At 35.3% G+C, this 22143-nt stretch overlaps 2 protein-coding genes across 2 annotated transcripts; both read right to left on the bottom strand.

Moving 5' to 3' along the window:
• Positions 1-1804: 1804 nt before the first annotated feature.
• Positions 1805-16554, bottom strand: LOC111986727 (CAAX prenyl protease 1 homolog). The gene is made up of 14 exons (XM_024018409.2): positions 16414-16554; positions 15070-15217; positions 14551-14635; positions 14372-14467; positions 13821-13886; positions 13541-13639; positions 13249-13362; positions 13035-13145; positions 11540-11602; positions 5606-5698; positions 4132-4245; positions 3374-3445; positions 3212-3277; positions 1805-2117 (listed from the first exon to the last, which is right to left on the bottom strand). Exons 1-14 carry the CDS (start codon positions 16442-16444, stop codon positions 2001-2003), a joined length of 1275 nt encoding a protein of 424 aa, XP_023874177.1. The 5' UTR covers positions 16445-16554; the 3' UTR covers positions 1805-2000.
• Positions 16555-17169: 615 nt separating this feature from the next.
• On the bottom strand, positions 17170-17472 carry LOC111986732 (14-3-3-like protein A). Its single transcript, XM_065783161.1, has one exon. It carries the CDS (start codon positions 17470-17472, stop codon positions 17170-17172), a length of 303 nt encoding a protein of 100 aa, XP_065639233.1.
• Positions 17473-22143: the final 4671 nt, after the last annotated feature.

Below are 22143 nucleotides of genomic sequence, written 5' to 3'. Positions count from 1 at the left end.
GTAGATTTATGTAGGACACCACAAGACATTCTTGATATCAAAGGGTTACAGTAACTAATTCATACGTAGAATGAAATTTCTAGGGAGGTTCCAAAACAAAAGCATGGTGATTGGTTGAATTGAATTGAATTGAACCCCGTGATTACTTGAAGTTGGACTTGGACCCCATTTAACACTTTGGGGGTAATCACGGGAAAGACGATTTGCTAAAATTGACTTTCTAAAAATGCTTGCAACTCTGTCACTCGCTAGTGCATGTTGCAATGCAAGTTGCTAAATTGTAAATGGCTAACTTTTATAATAATAATAATAATATAATAATAATAATGCATTTTAGATTCCAGAAAAGTTAAAAGATAACATAAAGTTTTTGGTTAAGAAAAAAAACACCAATAGTGGAAAGCCTTCTAGGAAATGGCAGAGACCATTATAGATTATGGAATTTTATAAAGATTTTGTTGTTTTATTATGTTAATGTGACAGTTGGTCTTTCGTAAAGATTGGGGCAACCAGGGTGAATTATGAGAGACGTGATAAACCTAAGTTTCTGCTCTCTTGCTTGTCAATTGTATATTGGTAATGATATTTGGAATTGAACTTTATAAATGGGATTGCGCTTTAAGCATTCCCATTCACTTTGAATTACGTCACTAGACAAGACTAGCTTGCTTGTGGATTAAGAATAGTTGGCTAAAATCAGCAGAGGATACCCCTTTTTACACCTTTTTTTTTTTTTTGAGATTCTTGCAATAATGCATCACTGTTTTAGGTTTCATTTGGTACATGGAAGAAACTGAGTTTGGTGGGAAAGGTCACGATAACAGGTACTAAGTAGGTTACGAATAATTTAGATCTTCTGCGTTTGATTTGAGGGGAAACAAAAAATTACAAAGACATACCTTGTCTAGTTGAAAGAAATAGAGGAAGGTAAGGAAAATGAGTCACGGACCATTTCCTTTCCTCCCAAATTAGGGAAAAAAACAAAACAAAAAATAAGAGAGAAGAGAGTGAGGGATTGGATCTCAAATTTTTTTCCTTTCCTCCCTTGAGAACCAAACACTCCAAATCACATCACTTCCTTTCTTGTTTCCTTTGTTCTTCCTCCTTCCTTTACTTTCTCTTTCCTGTCCCTCCATTTTGCCAAGCATAACAATGCACTTCTCTTTTTAGCATTCATTTGAATTCCACACACAAATTCAAGATTTTTTTGTTCCCACCCCCCCCCCCCCCCTTTTTTTTGTGGATCAAATGCAAGACAACAAATATTTCTAAATATATATCAGAGATCCAGTTGAAACTTGAAACGGGCATCATATGTATACCAGTAAGGCAAAAAATATAAATTAGCTCCATTCTCGAGATGTACTTTATTTTTTTATTTTTTTTATTTTTTTGAGAAACTTCTCAAGATGAACCTAAGATGCCAAAATGGAACCTAAGATATTACTAGCCTTTTTAGAGGTCTAAGCTTTAGTTGACCATAAATCAGACATCAAAAGATTATTCCATATTTCCATTTCACAACAACCTATTTAACGTAATTTTTTTTTTTAACTTCTTTTTTGAAACCCTTACTTAAGGTACTTTCATATGGTAAGAGTTGGGTGTGATTACATCTTTCGTTTCCTAATTTAACTTAAAGCTTCTTAAAGGAATAAAATACTTAAAATTTCGAAATAGGAACACAGAAATTAGCATTTAGCTTTTAAAAAAAAACAAACAAACAAACAAACAAACAAATTTCTATATATGAAAACTCAGAAACTCTTTTTTTTTGTTTTTTTTTTGTTGGGGGGGGGGGGGGGGGGGGGTGGGGGTTTGAATCCTAAAAATAGTTGTTCCTCAAGATTTGGGGGGAAGGGGTAGCTAATTTCTTTAGGGTAGGGAGCATCCAGTAGAACATCAATCACTAAACACCAGGTCCCTGTAATATAAGTACGCAATCTGTAACAATTCTTAAAGCTCAAAGTACTGTGCTTATGATTCAAAGGTTTCCAACATCAGTCTTCTTTCTTATCTTGTTCATCAAGTGCAGCCAATCTTTCGACAAGGGGAGGATGTGAATAGTGATAAGCCGAGTACCAAGGATCAGTGTTCATAGCTGACAAATTTTCTTCCTGAAACATAATATATCTCTATTCAGTGATCAGTAAAGCTTTTTTTTTTTTTAAGGGGAAAAATAATGCAAATGGTTTTTCCCAACAGGGTAAAATAGTGTAACACAAGACTAATTCAATTCATAGACAATTCTTGGCATGGACACAGACAGTCAACTGAATATTTAATACCCCCACTGTTTGGAGTCCAAATATAAAATAATACCGCGGAGGTTTATATACATCTGATGGCAGAGATTCTATACATTGTCTAATAGGAAGTGCAATTCTTATTTTACAAATGCAATTCTTATTGTCTAAATTTTCTGGGTGGTGGTCACTAAGCAGAAATTCAGAAACCCAGACGAAAAAATAGATGACATGACAAGAACTAAAATTGAAGAAATCAACAACAATCTTGTCTAAATTTTAGGAGTCAATGATGGTTTTGTCTTGACACGAATGATAAAAAAAACGTAAGAGGAAAGAAAATATAAGGAGAATGGAATGAAGGAAACTAGAGAATAATATTTTCTATTTTAAGTGTTTTTAGTAGAAGGAAAAGAGAGGTGAAGAGAATAAAAAACCATATCTTGTATTTAATTCCCCTATCATATCCTTGTATTGAATTATTTTCAAGAAATTTAAATAAGACTGTCAAACCACCTATACACACATTTTATCTACTTTTTTCCTCTTATTTTGAAAAAATTAAAAATGGTGGGACCAAATAAAAAATAACCATCACCCTTTTTTTTTCTTTTCCTTCCACTAGTCTACTCTACCTAATAAGAGAAAATATCAATATATCATTCTGATTCTCTCCATCCTGCTACCGTCATATCACTTTCCTCTCTACCAAACACACTTGCCCAAATGCGGGCACCTCCTCTAGTAAAAGTAAGGTGGAGGGTGAGGTGGTAGGTTCAAAAATCACCAGGTGTCTATAACTTACCAATTAAAAAATTAATAGTACAAAAAAAAAAAATCATTTAGAATTAAAGTTGCAAATTAACTGTCAAAAATGTAATCTCATGATCATAGGGGTAGAACCCCGCTGTTTCAGAGCAACAGGAAAAATATAGGACAGATAAAAGGGAGGGAAGACATGGCACCTGCAGTTTCACAAGACCAGCTCGAAGTGAAGAGGAATAACCAAGCTTCTTAGCAAAGCCATCAGCCTAGACAACAAAATACAATAAATAGGATTAATTTCCAAATGAGAGAAGGAAGAGGCAAAAAATTACCAAGTAGCCTGCACAGTAAAGATGGATCACCTGAAACTCAAAAGATCGGCTCACAAGATTTAGGGCAAAGCTTACTAGGTGCTGGAGAGGTATTACCGTGTGCTGCAATCGACAAAGCCAGTTGAATATAGATTAATACTGCTTATTTTTCTCCTAACAAAACCTATATATATATATTTGACATTACAATTTCATTATGAGCTTCAAGCAAGGGCAGAAGGTGGTGTATATTTAGAAACTAGAAAATTTAAATAACATAAGCTCATTGGGTCTGTTATCACTCCAAGCCAGCTAATTGGAATAACTAAATATGAATATTTATATGCTAAACCCCTTTTGTTTTCACCATGTAAATCACAAGAACAAGCATGGTTTGTACTCGAGTCTATTTGAAAACATCCTGCAATTATTTTATTTATTTAAAAAGAAAAATGCAACTCTAAAGGTAAAAGAGTCCACTGCCAAAAGACATGCCAGAGTGTAAGAAAAGGATATCAATAAGAAAGTTCATTGGAATGTTAAAAAAAAAAAGAGTCATAAATTTACTTGCTATCCTTTAAACGTCATGATGATGCATTGATCAAGGATAGAGGTGCAGCAATAACAAACATGTATTGCAAACATTTCATATATAAAGATCAAAGTAGTAGATCTGAAAGTGCCATAACTTAACATGCTATCAGCATAGAAGAGAAGTTGCAACTGCCAACAGCCCATACTCATTATTAAACTACACAAATGGCACATGCCAGTCTTCAAATCAACCTATTGTTTTCATAAATCAATACCTGGAATATGATGAGACCAATGAGCACAGGCTGTGTATCAAACCCAAAACTTCGAAACAAATCACTTGAGTTTCTTACAAGGGTATATCCTCCAAATTGCAGAAATGTAAGAATCTGGATTAAAGTAGAACAACAAAGAAAGCAGACAATGTGAGATAAAGGACTTCCTCAAGGTAACAAAGTTTAATGTAATTAGTTATTTAGAAAGTGAAAAGTATTATTTCAGAATACATGCATGTTTTTGTGTGAATGCTTGTGTGCATCTCAGTGTCTGTGGATGGGGCAATGGTATCTTCAATTTGCACCTGGTGTAACCTTTGGTTAATGTTACACTACCCAGAACCTCCTTATTGGCTAAGCATCATCAAATCCATCATTTACATGTTTTCCCATATCATGCTGGTCAAATATATTTTTTACAGGTAAATAGTGGGCGAGAGGGTAGTTGGGGTTTGAACCACAGACATGGGGCACCACAAAGGATGCCATTACCACTAGGCTATATATGTGTGTGCGCGCTATGTATGGGAACTAGCGCCTAAATTTGTAAATGGGTTAAAAGTGAATAAGAAGTGTGATAATGACTAAATTTTGGACCACCCATATAAGAATTTAAAGTTATTTATGCAGAGAGGTAGAAGATGAAGTGTTAGGGAGAAAACATGTGATCTAACAGTGGGACTCAATATATTAATCTAAAATAAAATTACACCATACCTAACCCAAAATGTATGCGGATATAGTATATGGCACAACCAACACCTAAACTTGGAAAGAAGTTAAAAGTAAACAAAAAAGAGTGACAATAACTCCAAATTCTTCAGTCCCACAACTAGATGATGCCTAACAATTGAAGCAATGCAAGGAGCCTATGTATCAACTAGGAAAAAAATAAAAATAAAAGGCACCAATTTCCCATGGAAACCTCATATTCTCAGTATTATTTTAAAATCATGGCTTCAAGGGCTCAATTTCAGATCTCAGAAATGGATTCCTAGAAATGGGCTCAAACAAAGGTCTAATATCATATCAAGGGAAGACTGTTAAGGAAAAAAAATACTTCAAAAGGAAATAGGCATAAGCAAAAAATAACAATTAAATATTGTGAGGAATAAAATAAACATATTATCAAGAAGAAATAAGTCTAAAAATTATTCAAGCCTCATAAACACTCATGAAAAAACAACGGATTATGTTTTGTAAAAACTGTTACAATGATCCCCAAAAAAGGGTGCAAAACAGAAAGCCAGAAACAACAAGACCAGGCAAACAAAAAGAACTATGGCCCCTGTGTGAAAATTGAATGATTGACAATCAAAGTTCCTTTTTCTTTTAAGTAATGCTAGCTTACAGACTCTTCAATACCTCAGCACTACCCTATGCCATAATGTGTATTGGATTACAGAGAGCTAGGAACTAGCAATAAAAACAGGTTTTGAAATTTTAGTTCACAAAACTAAAAATAAGAGCATACCTGCACAGCAATAAATGAGTACATCGTATGGTTAAGTTTCCAATGCCCCAACTCATGAGCAATAACAGCTACAATTTCCTCATCATTTTTGCACTGAAACCAAAAAAAAAAAAAAAAGGTGGATGTAACCTTTTCACATATAACCAGACAACATTAAATATAGTTACTAGAACAGGGAAGACACTGCAAGCATAAAGCACAGAGTGCAGACAATAGACATGCCATGCAGATATCATAATTGATTGACTAATTGACAGCTGGGGTGTAGTTTCCTATTTTCCCTTTCTATAATATTTGTTTCAAGGAGGAGGTTTTGCTGATGGTATAGCGCGTAAGATCAATATAAGTCAATGCTAAATCTGTTGAATAATGTGTACCAGAACAATTCAACACAAAAAAATGAAAATGACAATAAAGGATAGAACCTAAGACTCATCACCTAGACTTGCTTTGAATCAGCACCAAGTGAAGGAAAACCACTAGAAATCAACACTTGGGGTTGGCTGGAGTTGGCACCAAACCATGGAGACAATTTCAATGAAAATCCATATTCATCAAAATAATTACCCTATGATAGGAGTACCATATTTAATTATATAGGAGGTACTAAACCCTAATCTCAAAACTTATTAAAGAGTTATCACCCCCAATCTCAAAACTTATTAATAGCTTTTAACCTCAAAACTATGACTTTTTGAAAGAGACCAACCATATCAACTTATCGTCATCCTCTCGTAGATTTAGGAAAATATAAATATTTTTTTTTTGATAAGTAATAAGAATATATTAAAAAAGAAGAGGGGTGTCACCTACGTATACAGGAAGTATACATCAAGGAAAAAAATAGATCAAGTGCATAAAGTACAAAAGTCCATGAAACCACGGACTGAAGAAAAAGAACGAAAGCCAAACACTGTAACCCAATCCAGAAGAGTTTTAAGGAAGAAGAGTTTAAGATCTGCGACTGATCTCTCTAAATCCTCAAAATGTCGGTTATTCCTCTCCCTCCAAATGCACCACATCAAACAATGGGGCACAGCCATCCAAATAGCCGAATTCCAATGCCTCCCCAACTTTCCTTGCCAACAAGCCAACAGATCCACCACTGTTTTCGGCATAACCCAATGAATGCCAAACAGAGTAAACACCATAGACCATAAATCAAAAGCAATAGAGCAATGGATGAAAAGGTGGTCAATAGATTCCCCATTTCTCTTACACATACAACACCAATCCAAAATCAAAATCTGCCCTTTCCTAAGATTATCAATAGTCAAAATATTCCCTAAAGTTGCAGTCCACACAAAAAAAAGCAACTCTAGAGGGGACTTTTGACTTCCAAACAGTCTTCCAAGGGAAAGACTGATCGAAACTATTAGTCAACACCTAGTAATAGGAACGAACAGTAAAACCTTTACCCCTAGCAGGTTCCCAACACATCTTATCATCCCCAACTCCTTTCAAAGAAGCTCCATAAATCCTAGACATTAAACTGTAGAAGGATTCCAAATCCCAATCTTCATTGTATCTTCTAAAAGTTTGATCCCAAAAAAGAACACCATTTGGGAACTTCATCAACTCAGCCACAGAGGCCTCCTTATTTTGACTTAACGAAAAAAATCTTGGGTAGAGCACACACAAAGAAGCTCCCCACACCAAATATCCTGCTAAAATCTAACAGTAAAACCGGTCCCAACCTCAAATTGGATGTGACGAACAAAAGATAGCCAACCACAACTAATAGACTTCCATAAGCTTACACCATGAGGGCCAATAATGGGAAGAGAGCACCAACCTCCCCCTTCACAACCATATTTTGCCCCTATCACTCTCCTCCACAAGGCCTGACGCTCATTCCCAAATCTCCATAGCCACTTACCAAATAAGGCTTTATTAAAAGTTCTCAGACTTCTAATAGCTAAACCTCCAGCATGAAGAGGAGTGCAAACCATGGCCCATTTCACTAGGTGAGTGTTTTTAACATCCCCCATACCACTCCAGAGAAAATTTCGTTGAAGTTGCTCAATACGGTTTGCAACCTCCACTGGGATAGGAAACAGAGAGAGAAAATAAGTTGGAAGATTGGACAACATACTCTTAATAAGAGTAACTTTACCTCTTTTTGAGAGATACAGACGTTTCCAACCTGCGAACCTCCTCTCCACCTTCTCAATAATTGGATTCCAAACAGATCTATCTCTGACATTAGCACCCAAAGGAAGACCTAGATATTGCATTGGAAAGGAGCCTTGCTTGCACCCTAGCACATCCACCATATCTACTATATTAGGAACCACACCCACGGGGACCAATTCAGACTTGCCCATATTAATATTCAGCCCAGAAACTACTTCAAACCAAAACAGCACCAGCCGGAGAAACAGAATCTGACCAAGATCAGCATCACATAAGGCCAGGGTATCATCGGCTAAGAGAAGATGGGACACCTGCAAAGAGTTCCCTGTAGGACCCACCCTAAAACCAAACATGAGCCTATCCCTCACTGCCTTATCCAACATTTTACTAAAAGCATTCGTAACAATGACAAACAATAACGGGGACAATGGATCACCTTGCCTTATACCTCTAGAGCTATCAAAAAAACCACATGGTGATCCATTAATGAGAATGGAGAATTTAACAGTAGAGATGTAGAAGAAAACCCATCTTCTCCATTTTTCATGAAAGCCACAACGATCCAACATATAAATGAGAAAGTCCCAATTCACATGATCATAGCCCTTCTCTACATCCAGCTTACACAACACCCCAGGAACTCCTGACTTTAGCCTACTATCCAAGCATTCATTGGCAATAAGAATAGAATCTAAAATTTGTCTTCCTTTGACAAAAGCATTTTGAGATTCGTGAACAATATCACCAAGCACCATTTTCAACCTGTTAGCTAAAACTTTAGCAATAAATTTGTACACCCCTCCAATTAAACTAATAGGCCGAAAATCCCTTACCTCCACTGCATCAGCATTTTTAGGAATTAAAGAGATGAAAGTAGCATTCAAGCTTTTCTCAAACTGAGCATTATAAAAAAAATACTGAAAAACCTCCAACAGATCAATTTTGATAATGGCCCAACAAGCCTGAAAAAACACCATAGGGAATCCATCAAGTTTAGGAGCTTTATCACCATCAAAATCCATGACCACTCCAAAAATCTCAGCTTCCTCAAAAGGTCTTTCCAACCAGCCAGCCTTATCCTCAAAAATCTTCGAAAAATTCAGCACATCTGGATGAGGACAAATGTGCTTATCTTCCGAGTAAAGACTTTTAAAGAACCGAACAATACCCTCTTCAATAACTTCCTGATCTGATGTCAACACTCCACCAAAGATTAAACTGCCAATACTATTACTCCTTCTATTAGAATTAGCTATCTGGTGAAAGAATTTCGTATTGCTGTCCCCCTCCCTTAACCATAGCACCCTCAATTTTTGTCTCCAACTAATCTCCTCCAACAATGCCATCCTCTCAATCTCCAAGCGAATTCTCTCTTTATCGCGCTTCTCATCATCAGAAAGAGACACCCTCTCCTCTTTAGCATCCAGGGCATTCAGATCATTCCATAGATTAATTCTCTTAACGGTGACATTGCCAAACTCGGTTTCATTCCACTTTTTTAAGTCCCCCTTTAAAGCTTTCAATTTCATGGCAAACCTGTAACTTGGAGTTCCAAGAAAATGATATGAGTCCCACCAATTTTTCACCTCCACAAAGTCATGCACCTGCAACCACATGTTTTCAAAACGAAAAGGCCTACGACCCTTACGAATATCCCCGCCCTCCAAAGAAATGGGAAAGTGGTCTGATAGAACTCTACCCAACCTTTTTTGATCTCCTCCCAATTTGAAGAAAAGAGGAAGCGATCTATCCTAGAACCAGACAGAGAGTTTGACCAAGAGAAACTACCACCCTCCAAAGGGATATCCAATAACCCATTAAAAGAGATGAAATCAGAAAAATTATACATATCCTGAGTGAAGTTCTCTGCCCCCAAACGTTCAGAAGGAAAACGAATTGCATTGAAGTTCTCTGCCCCCAAAGATTCTATCTCAGTCTTTTACCGCTCTTAAATAATGGGTTTCAAGAAGATAATCATTAGAGTATTCATAAATTCTACCATTACTGCATCTCTATTTGTTGAAATCAAAACACGTATCTTGAGCAAAGTGTCACCAAAACAAAGATTGTGCTAGAATCAAGTTCTAGTTCCCTCTCCTACTTTGAATCTAATTAGAAAAATGTTATCCACCTCTAATATGTTCCCATAAGCTCACACCGTAAGTACTCAACATAAAAAAAAAACCACCCTCCCCTAAGTCTCAGACTTTTTATCTGTCACCCTCTCCTTCACAAAATGCCATAACTACTTCCCAAGCAGGCCTGGTTAAATAACAGCAACTTCCAAACCCCATACCTATGATATGTACTAGTAATCTGTCTGCCAATATATTACATGAAACTTAAATTCCAAATCAATACCACCCCATAAAAAGTCTTTCTAGAGCTTTTTTCAATCTATTGTCTTTAATAACAAGCATCCAAAACAATGATAAATAGTATGGAGGGAGACTCGACAACGTACTCTTAATTAATATAAGACTTCCACCTTATGATAAATAAAGTTTCATCCAGCTTGCCACTCTCTTTTGCACCCTCTCGATTACTACATTCCACATAGCCCTTGACTTAAAAGGAGAACCTAAGGGTAAACTCAGATACTTCAAGGGAAAATATGACACTCCTGCATCCAAGAATTCCAGCTAATTCCACCACCTCACCACTATGCACTAACTTAGATTCACCCAAATTGATCTTTAATGCTAAAACAGCTAAATAGTAGAATAGTAGAATACATCTCAAAACCCAAATACAATTTGAGTTCATTCCACAAAAAGAAGATGAGAAATCATGAAAGGCTCAACAGTATTACCCAAAACAAAGCCCTCGATAACATTTTGTTTAAAGTCTCCGTAAATAATAACAAAAAGAAGTGGAGAAAGAGGATCCCCCTATCACAACCCCCCCAGAAATTCCAAAGAAACCACTTGTATCATTTTTACCAAAGCCAAAAATCGAACTATTGAAAAACAAAACAAAATCCAGCTTTGTTTCTCCCCCTAATCCACACCATGAAGATATCATAATTGAATGGCAGCTGAGGCGTTAGTTTCCTAATTTTCCCTACTATAATATGTTTTAAAGAGAGAAGCTTTTGTTGATAGTTTAGTGTTAGATCAACAAAAGTCATTGCTGAATATGTTGGTGTGTGTGCGCGCGCGCGTGAAATCAAGTAGATAATCACATTTATGCATCTCACTTAATCCATTTGTGAAAGCACAATATAGCAAAATCACAATTTAAATTAGATATTTCATAATTAAAAAGAGCTGAAGAAAAATTATGTTGATAAATAACCACATTTTGCAAGAGAACAGACCACTGAATGCATCTAAGAGCCATGGTACTTATCAAAAAAAAATCTAAGAGCCATGGTACATTTGTGTGCGCAAGTGATGGTGCTTCCTTTCACCAGGACAGAAGTATAAGGTATGGTTACTAAAGGATCATAGGATTAGAAAATAGCAGCCAAACCAAATTCGAATAGTAAATTTATCATAAAAGCATGGCAGCCAGTGATCAAATAAAATCACTGGAAAATATGTTTAATGTCTAGAGAGTAGAAACAGAAGCAAGGTTCCATCCACTTGAAATGAAGAAACTTATGAAGAAATAATAACAAAGAAAGAAGAGAGAGAAGTGGATCATCTGATTGGTTCAAGAAGCAATGGATTCTTTTAGCAATTTGTATATATTAAAAGAGAAATTTGTAAATTGCCTAGTTCTAAAAGCAAAAGACTAGCAATTCAAGACAAAAAGGATAAATGAAGCACATAGGACATGGAGCAACCAAAATACCTGCTGAATCAATGTGTCATAAAGAACAATTCGCTTGTTTTTGAAGAATCCATACATATAGGCCTGCATCATGTTTGATAAGACAAATCAGCCAACAGCATGTATCACCATTCAGCAGGGGAAACAAAAGGCAAAAATCATACACAAGAGCATTAGAAGTGTATTCAAAAAGTAAACAAGATAATCTTATTCACCATCCTTATAAAAGTTGTCACAACTTGAGAAAATAAAAATGTAACTGCCCATGTACCATTACAACATCAATGTTTTTTTTTATATGTCCATTACAACATCAATATTACATGATTGCTGTAAATATCTCAGCCATATTCCCACTATACTATACTAAACCTATGTCCTGTGGGGTTTCAGGAGATCTACCATGCAATATCTTAGGGTAAAAGCCCCAGGACTTCAATTTTCCCAATCAAAGTAGTGTCTCCAGCCCTGCAGGTGTAGATTGCATAATGATTCTTATACATGAAGGGCATCACCCAGTGTTAGTCCAGCCTAACTAATATAGTATGGAAGTGATATCGTATGTATGATGTATCTATTGCATGCCATGGATGTCTCACATTATGTGGGGTCCACAGGTGTGTGGTCCCCACCAGCTGTGAGACATCAATTGCATGCAACAGATACATAAGAGAGTTTTTCAATCTTAGGAGGTGCAAATTAAGATACAGTCCAAACTTTCAACAGTTTTTAACAAAGTGGCAGCTCTAAATACTTAAACCATATATTTACCTATGGTGACAAAAGACGGTTTGGAATTACTTCTTTGCTTATTTAAGCAAAAGTACAGTTGTACATAGAAAAAAAAAATGAAGCTTTTAAAGGTTTGTGTGTAAGCAAATAAGCTAAATAGGATACATAAAAAAGCTAGTCCAAAAGCACAATAACATTTATGGCCCCCATATAACATTCCACATTATAAAAATATACATTGGAAAAACCTTGAACAACTAAGCTAACATGAATAATTTCCAAGAAAAAATATAGAGAAACTCCATCATATGCATATTCCTTTATGTCACCTGGTCTCCAGATCTTGACTGTGATCAACTCAACTCCAGAGATTCTCAATACACAGTTCCTTCAACCCTTACTACATTGGTCTTTTTTTTTTTTTTCACAACTTTCATTCCAGTCACTAAGGAATTTAACAAGTTAATTCAAGTATTGAAAAAATATATATATGAATGGTAATAAGAAGCACACATACAAAATAATGATCCCATTCTGCCAAATGTACATATAACCTTTTCGCAGTAGTTGATTAAAACACATGAAAAGTATGAAAACATTGCATTTTATAAATGGTGACCAGTGAAAAAGCAACTCTAGTACATATTACTGAAAAGAGTATTTATAAGAAAAATATCCATATATTATAAATTTACATTAATCAGTAAGTGATAAAACATAAAAGATATAGTGCAACAAAAGATATAGGTGAAGGCCCAAAAGATGTACAAGATTTGAATCTCACATTGCTATGACTTGACCTTGTGGATCCATCAACAACAAACAACTTCTTCAATGGAAACTTGAGGGAGGAAGCAAGCTTTTCAATTTTGTCCCTGAGCTCCCCTTCTGGGAGCTATTTGTTGTAGCATAGCCAAGGAAACAAAGATCATCAAACAAAACATAACATGGGAATGATTGGATTTGTTCGGATAATGACAAAAATCTGCATTACTCACAGGGGTGAATTTGTTGAATAATGGGGCTATCAGAATAGGGTAGACTGTCATCATCACGATGGACAGAACAAACATAAATCCCCAAAGATAGATCGCTAGGTAAGGACCTCCTTTCTGCATAAACCAGATAAAATCACCTTAGCGAGGCCAGAATTGCATGTACAGACCAGAGGTTATTGTAAGATCTCTAGATTCTAGAACAAGTAATAGTCAAATCAAGTTAATCAACTGCTACTAAAATTTTCAAATAACTAGTGGTTTTTGAATACTAGTTATTGGCACATGAACTTACTTGTACTATGAAAATGATAGCAGAAACAATAGGTGGGCCAAGTATAACAGCAAGGCAAATTCCTTTGAATAAGTCCCTAAAGAATAACCATATTGTTTGCTGTAAAATATATGATAATAATGTTAGGAAGCGGAAAAGAAGTGGCATAAAAGGCTAAATGAAACAAAGAAAAGTTTCATACCAGTACCAGCAAAATGAAAAATATTTCCAAAATACAGAATCACGAAACCAGGAAATAACAAGAGACAAAACGATAAGGAGATACGAAAAGAATACAAACTTTGTTGAAACCATGGCGGGCCTCGATCACAAAAGTTGAGTACAGAGAAAATGGCAAATCAGTAATCTGCATAACCATTCCAAAACAAACTATCAGTACCAAGTGACAGAAATATAGTAAAAGCACATAACTTCATGGTGGTGCAACTTATAGAAGCTCATGACTTTGTCATCCATCTGCCACCACAATTAATTAACCATATCGAAATGATAAAGAAGCATGACATGTAGATGGCGATTTCTGGAAATGTTCACAACCAGCAAAAACCTTACACGCCACTTTTCTGATCTGTCTCTCTAGTAAAAGACAAATGATAATAGACCTTCCAAATCAAGGTCCATGAAAAAAATGTTAAGATAATTTAGCAACATGATCACAAGAAAAGTAAATTAAAAATATAATATTTATCTGTTCAGCATCAGATTGTGCTTAATAGAGCTAAACATATCATGACATTTTCAAATGCACTACATACATACACTCAAGTGGAGTTTTTTAATCCACAATAATGTCACGTACTCATCTATGTTCTAGAGTAGGGAGAAGCTCACCTGTGACCAAATCGTAACACCAGCCAAAAATGCAAGGGTGTGTAGTATCTCATTCTCTGCATTGAGGCCAACTAGCACCACAAATTCCCCCGATTTCTGCAGTCACGATGAAAAGTTATACAATAATTACACCACAGCAAGGCCGACGCATAGAATAACACAAAAATATAAAAACTCACCTTCCAAAACCAAGGTAAAACTCCATAGAACAAAATTGCAGAGTCCATCAGTATGGTCACAAACTCATGAACAAAATGGAAGTAGCTGAAAGTAAAAATATTGCATTAGGGGAATAGCTATATCAGCATAGTCTCTTGTCTTTTTAAGTGAAGTAACATAAATATATTACCAAAATGAGACAATCAAGTACAAAAGGAGTGTACAAGAAAGTCACATAAATAATTACAATTTGAAATTGAGACAATCGGGAGAATCATAAGATGTAGAAGATGAAGCACTATGAACAGCCTGCTTCCAATCATCCAGCCTCTCGGAAAGGAATAATTAACTTAAAACTGTATGCTCTATAATCTAACCCCTCAAAAATCCAACTATTATGATCCTTCCACATGGTCCATACTCCATATAAGGGAGAGAGGAACGGTATCATTATTTAATGCTAAAAGCATGTCAAATGGAACTATGGAAGCCTGATGATAGAATACTACCATACAACAATCTAGAGAATTAATACAAACCTTTTATCAAGACTATAGGCTCGAGATTTCTCAAATTTCTCTTGGCTGATCAATCCTTCCAAAGTTTTTGGGAGGGTTGGCAGTTTGAGGGCAGCATGTTGTCGCTTATCCAAATAAGTTTCAAAGATATACATTAATATCATGAAACCTGAGAAAACATTAAGAGAAAAGGGACCAAAGTTAACAGAAAAAATTAACCACTTAATGCTGGGGAATGGGGTGAGGTCAATTCCAAAGAAACATGAAAAACAACCACCAAATTACAATGTAACTGGGAAAAAAAAGTAATAATATCGATAAAGAAATGATAGTAAAAACTATAATTAATCTCATAAAGTCGCAATTCATCCCATATCTCAAGGCAGTGACCTCTAACAAGCTTGCAGCCTGATAAACCTTACACCATGAAATGGCCTTTAACCAACTCTCTTTATCCAAGTTCATAACTCCAAAGTCCAATCAATGTGCTACCCTTCAATCTTCAAAAAGCCCAAGGTTACCACCGCGCACTCTTAGCATGATGGTCACTTCATAAGTACAAAGTTTTTGTGGGGTGGAAGGGCAAAAGCCGGAGTTCAAGTATACACTTAGATGAGGCTAGAGTATAATTTCTATATTGTATCTAAAAAAATGCCCAAGGTTTTTAATTATCTATCTAATTGTCATTAATAGTCAAAGAAGCCACAAAAACATTAACATATTGGAACTTCTTCTAAACTTGCTTTTCTTAAACCATTCATTATCATTAATTGCCACAAAATCTTGGAGACTAAAAAGGAAAATTAACTTCGAATCCTAGTTATTCAATTTTTCAGCCAACAAATCATATAAAACTCACTCTCAATGCACCCAGTAGTTGTATTGGACCGTGCCCATTGGGTAAAACACACAAAAACTTATCCATTTACCAAATCTAAAATAATAACCACACCATTTTTAGCATAAAAAATTAATAATAATAATAACCACTGACCACTCCATTACATTCAAATTTACCATCTTCACATACATTTTCTCAGCACCCCAAGGCTCAAGCTGAGATTGCCCAATACAAGTAAGCCCAGTATTTGAAACAATAAGGGTTTGCAAAATAAATGTCAACAACAACAACAAAAACCCTCTGAAATTATATCTGAAAAATGAAACATATTTGTGTTCATATAATTTTCACAGAGAACATTTAAAAGAAACCAAATACTAATAAACTACAGCAAATGAAAGACTTGAAAATCAACTAATAAGTTAAAAACCTAAAATCAAATCCCTAATTGAACGAATTATTGTAAAACGTATAGAGAGAACGGAAAAAAGGATCATGAAAATGGAGAAGGAGAGATAGAGTACCAACGACAGCTTCCATATACGGAAACGCCATGACTGACTTCTAAGCTTCAGGGTTTAGAGTCTGAGAGAGGGTGAGGGCGAGGAAGGCTTCGCTTTTACGGTACCGTGTTTGGTGCGTGCATCTCTCTCTACATATAGGGGATTGGGAACCGACTCATTTGTGGGCATTTTAGACTTTGTTCGGGATGGAAAATGATGGAATAGAAAATGAGAAATGATGAAAAAGTAAGAGTACGGAAGAGATTTTTTTTTTTAAATAATAATTAAATGAGATTATAAAAAAAAAAAAAGCGAAAATGCACTTTTGGTCCCTACATTTTGGACCTATTCTCAATTTAGTCCCTAAATTGATTTAGCTCCTAGGTCAATCCCTGATTTCAGAAAATCGTTTTTATTTTGGTCCCTGCCGTCACCCCAGTAACAGAAAATGTATACGTGGCAAACGGAATGCACTGTTTGCTGACTAGATGCTGATGTGGCTAATAAAATAATAATAAAAAAACCACCTCAGCATGCCATGTCATCGTCTAATTTAAAAAAAATTAATTTATCAATTTAAAAATCATTTCTTAAAAAATTAGAAATCATTTTATCTTTTTAATTTTTTTAATTTTGTTTTTATTTTTCTTTAACTTCATCAACTTAAAAAAAAATCCCTACACTGAAAGACTCTAATCTCAAATTCTCTCACTCTCTTCACGCTCAATGGATGAATCTCTCACTGTCCACTGTCCATGGCCGGAGCTCACTCGCCCTTCATCTTGAGGTAGAAGACCTTGGAGTCGCCGGTGGCGGCGGAAGGGATGAGTCTGGTGTCAAGGAGCTTGAGGATTCCGTCATGGACACGTGGTCCTCGTTGCCACGGCTCTCCTCCTTCTGCCCCATCGAGGAGATGATGCGCCACGATGCTCGCCTTGCGCCGATCTTGTTCTTGTACGCCACGGAGAGAAGGTTTCGCTCCTCGACGGTGAGCTCCTCGATCTCCACTGCCGCCGAGACCTTCTCCATGAACTCCGCCATCTCCTCGTACCACTGGGCTTGCTCGAAAAGCTTCGCCATCTACACGTTCTCTTCGCTAGCCGAGGGTGTCACTGCCATTGTTTTTGATTGGTGGTCTGATCTGTTCATGTGGGTTTCGGATTGCAGGATCGGTGGCTTGAAGTGGCTTGATCGGTGGGTTTCTGATCTGTTCACTTGTTGCTGGGTTTGTCTTTTTTCATGTGGATTTGATGATTTTTCTGGGTTTATGGGTTTGATTTGTTGGAGGTTTCGGTGGAGGATAGGGATTTTGTATGTATTTTAAGCATTGGTTTATTAAATGTGAGTTATTTTAGTGTTTGTTTTGAAAGAAAATCTTGATTTTCTGGGGAAAATGTTGATGATTGTTCAAAGAAAATTTATGAGGTTGGTTGGGTTTGTTGTTATTGTGAGCCGAATTGGCTGGGTTTGTGTGTGATTGTTTCATAATAAAATTTCTGGTTTTAGGTGGAAAGAAAATGTTGTGATAAAAATCTTAGGCATCGGCTTTTTAGATGTGAATTTTTTCAGTGTTTGGTGAAATTTTCTGGGAAAGATGTTAAATGCCCAGGAATTTTGTGTTCTTGAGTTCTTGTGATCTGGGTTCATGTTCTTGAGTTCTTGTGTATTCCCGTTCAAATCTGAAACTATGTATTTTTATGTTTTTAATTTTTTTTTAAATTGATAAATTAATTTTTTTAAATTAGACGATGACGTGGCATGCTGACGTGGTTTTTTATTATTATTTTATTAGCCACATCAGCATCTAGTCAGCAAACAGTGCATTCCGTTTGCCACGTATACATTTTCTGTTACTGGGGTGACGGCAGGGACCAAAATAAAAACGATTTTCTGAAATCAGGGATTGACCTAGGAGCTAAATCAATTTAGGGACCAAATTGAGAATAGGTCCAAAATGTAGGGACCAAAAGTGCATTTTCGCCAAAAAAAAAATGTAGTTCCAATAAATTTACTGTCATATACTCATTACATTAAAAAAAATAGTAATAGTTTATAAGAAAAAAAAAATTTTTAAAAATCTTTAAAAAATAAAAACAAAAGCCATTTATAAACACAATTTTTAGTAGATGGGGATGATGAGTAATTTCTCTTTAAGCCCCTCAATTTTCTTCCCAAATTAGGGAGATTTTAAAACCACCCTAAATTGTGAGCTTGGAGAGAAAACTCTCATAACTCCTTTTGTTTTAAAGTAAAATAACGAAAATATTTTACATGTAAAATATTTTCAATAATAATATTTTTAGGTATTTGGTATGGTAAGTAAATTTTTTCAAGCAAACCACTAAAACCGATAGCTCAACACCAAAGACATTAGTGCGGGAGGTTCAACAATTGGATCACCACCAGTCAACAAAATGATGTCTTCAGTTACCGAACCTTCAGCACTAGTTACAATGCGGCATCTTTAGCCACCAAACCACTGACATTGGTCGTCGGTGTAGCATCTTCGACCATTGAATTGCCAACATTGGTCGCTAGAGTGGAGTCACGACCACCAGCACAAGTCGCGAAGTGAAGTCACTGAACACCAAATCGCCATCACCAGTCATGGAGTGGAGTCAACAACACTGGACTACTGTCACTACTCACAAAGCGATGTCTGTAGCCACCAAACTGGTGACCTAGCGACAAAATAGGAGAGGAAAAGCCACTATGTTTTTTTGGAAAATGTTTAAACAAATTTTCAAATGTAAAACATTTTATAACTTTTTATAAAGGATTTTACAGTCAAGGGAAAATATTTTACAAATTTGACTATATTTTCATGCAAACAAACACCTGAAATGGGAAAAAAATTTCAAAATATATTTTACTTCAAAACAAAAGAAACTCCACTATTTTCTCTCATATTTTCCCCCTTAACCAAACACTATCCCATAACATTTTCTCCCCACTTTTCTCTCCCCAATAATCACCTCAATCAAACAAACCCTTAAAATTGATGATGTGCAATACAACCCCTAAAATTCAAATTAATAACTAAGGATGGTAAAAAATGCTCATCCTGCTTCACCCATTCTACTTTACATTGGGGATTTTTTCACCCCATGGAGATATATATATATATATATATATGTGTGTGATATACATGTCATTTATCATTTATTTTGGTCATTTTTTAGATTACAAGGGCATTTTTGTCATTTTTAGGTTTTAAGGGTATTTCAGTAATTTTTAGATTTTGGGCCTATTTCAGTAATTTTCTAGGTTTTAGAGGTATTTTGGTAATTTTTAGGTTTCAAGAGTATTTTGGTAATTTTCAAGGATTCGGGAGTATTTTGATAATTTTTTTAGGTTTCGGGGTATTTTGGTCATTTTTTTTGGTTTTGGAGTTATTTCGATTATTTTTTAGATTTTGGGGCTATTTTGGTAATTTTTTAGGTTTCAGAGGTATTTGGTAATTTTTAGGTTTTGGGGGTGTTTCAACAATTTGTTTAGGTTTCGGGGTATTTTGGTCATTTTCAAGTTTTGAGGGTATTTTAGTTATTTTTTAGGTTTTGGGGTTTTTTGGTCATTTTTTTAGGTTTTAGAGGTATTTTGGTAAGGCTAATGTTGTGACTGATGCTCTTAGTAAAAAACCTTCAAGTTTTTCAACTGCTTTGCTAACCACTCAAAAGGAAATTATTCTTGATCTTGAAAGGATGGAAATTGAGGTTGTTATGAACCATTCTAAAGCATACATGGCTAGTTTGAGTGTTCAACCAACTTTGGATAAAGAATTAAATCGTCACAGGCCAATGACTTAATTTAAAGAAAATCATGGACGATGTGCATAGTGGAAAGAAATCTGAATTTTCTATCTCTAAAGATAGTGTTTTGAGATTTGGGAGTAGATTTTGTGTGCCAAATGATCCATTGATTAAAAAGGAGATTCTAGAGGAAGCGCACTATTCCCCATATACAATATATTTAGGTAGTACAAAGATGTACCATGATCTTTGTGAAAACAAATATGAATTTTTTGATGAAAATTAGAGATGAGTGCAGCGGAAAATAAGTTTTAAACGGATCTACTTCATTCGATATTGATAACACTTACTAAGTAAATTTCAGAATTTGAGAACAAGATATCGTACCTTAAAGCGGTGAATTTCAAAACCGAAGATTGAAGCACTTGGGACTACTTTTAATCTTCACTCCAATTCCACTAACGCCCAAAATGTGTGGTCTCTCAATTGGTAACAAAGGGATGACTAGTGAGTGACAAAAAACTCACATGCACACCATTTCAATGTTATTTTTCACACTCTGAAAAATATGAACGTTTTTCCCTTTGTATCTAACCAATTTATCTAATTGGGCTGGCCTTTTGAGCCTTACCAATTGGGCTTAAGTGTGTGGCTTGGAGTGGGACCAAAAGGGAATAATAAGATACTAGCTCCAATGGGCCTTGGGCTTTTCTGTCAACTCTTGACAAGTCCAAAGTTACCATTAACTATATTTAATATCATTATATAAATATAGTTGCACTCTAAGTCTTATCTATAATTATATCTCATGACTTTATTATACATGTAACCCCTTCATAAAATATTCGTAGTAATACAAAGTCATTAATGTAGACTGCCACTTTGTATATTACTACATCTTAATCCTTGAGTACCCGGTTTAATCCTTTAATGTTATTCATTATATATTTATGAAATCCAATTCCATAAATATATACTTTAGTCTTACTAAAGTGGTTAGGCCTAACTCTCTGAATAACAAACTCATTAAACTTATCTCAAGGGAATACTTTATATCTCCGTTAAGAGACTATGAATTCCATCTTGAGAATATATGTTCCATCAACACTAAATGTGACTGCCTAATATACTGAGATTTTGATCGTTACTTTAAATCTCACTCCTGATATATCAAAGCAACCTACACCTTATGATCAGGTCTATTATTCTCTTAGGATTAAGAGTTCATGCAAATGTAAGTCGTGAGATTTATTATTCATTTGACAGTCTTTAGGAGAATAATAAATCTCACAGCGGTCCAGTTCAATATGTCTTAACTCTTAAAACATATTAACACATCAACCAGAAGTCACCACTTCCATGATCAAGACAAATCATCATGATCGATATGTTATAGTCTTCGCAGATGAAAAGCCCAATTTCATCACCGACTACGAACTATAATTCTGAGTTTACAAAGAACTTGTGATTTATATCTTCTGTGACTTTTCACATAAATCACATACTATGCATCTCATGAACTATGTGATAATGTCCGAATATTCATGTTACCATTATTTCAGATAATAATAAAACAAATTTATTAAACATAATATTAAGTCATACATAATGTCAAACTTAATATCATACATAGCATCATACAATAGGATTTAAGGGCACTAATTCTAACATTTTTATCTCCAAAAACCACTTTTTTCTAAATACTACAAAACAAATTTGGCATTTTGACAAACCAAAATCAAATTTCTTTTCATTACCAAAACAGATTTGATTCTTTTCAAAAGAAAAGACTTCATTCATAAATAAATTTGTGCGATTTACTTTTTTTTTTTTTTTCACATGTTCAACATATCATTCATAACATGCATAAAAAGGTACATTGGTCACAAGAGTCTAGAAGACCAGACTTTGTCTAGGCAGAATAGATGCCTAACACCTTCCCATTCCATAACCCAGCCTCCAGATTTAGGTCTTTGGTTATGTAGATCTAAGCCTTGTCTTT

The sequence above is a fragment of the Quercus suber genome, unplaced genomic scaffold (assembly GCF_002906115.3).
Source record: "Quercus suber isolate HL8 unplaced genomic scaffold, Cork oak 2.0 scaffold_330, whole genome shotgun sequence".
Lineage (NCBI taxonomy): Eukaryota > Viridiplantae > Streptophyta > Magnoliopsida > Fagales > Fagaceae > Quercus > Quercus suber.
Note: the sequence above shows the minus strand (reverse complement) of the source record. Positions and strands in the feature narration are given on the sequence as shown.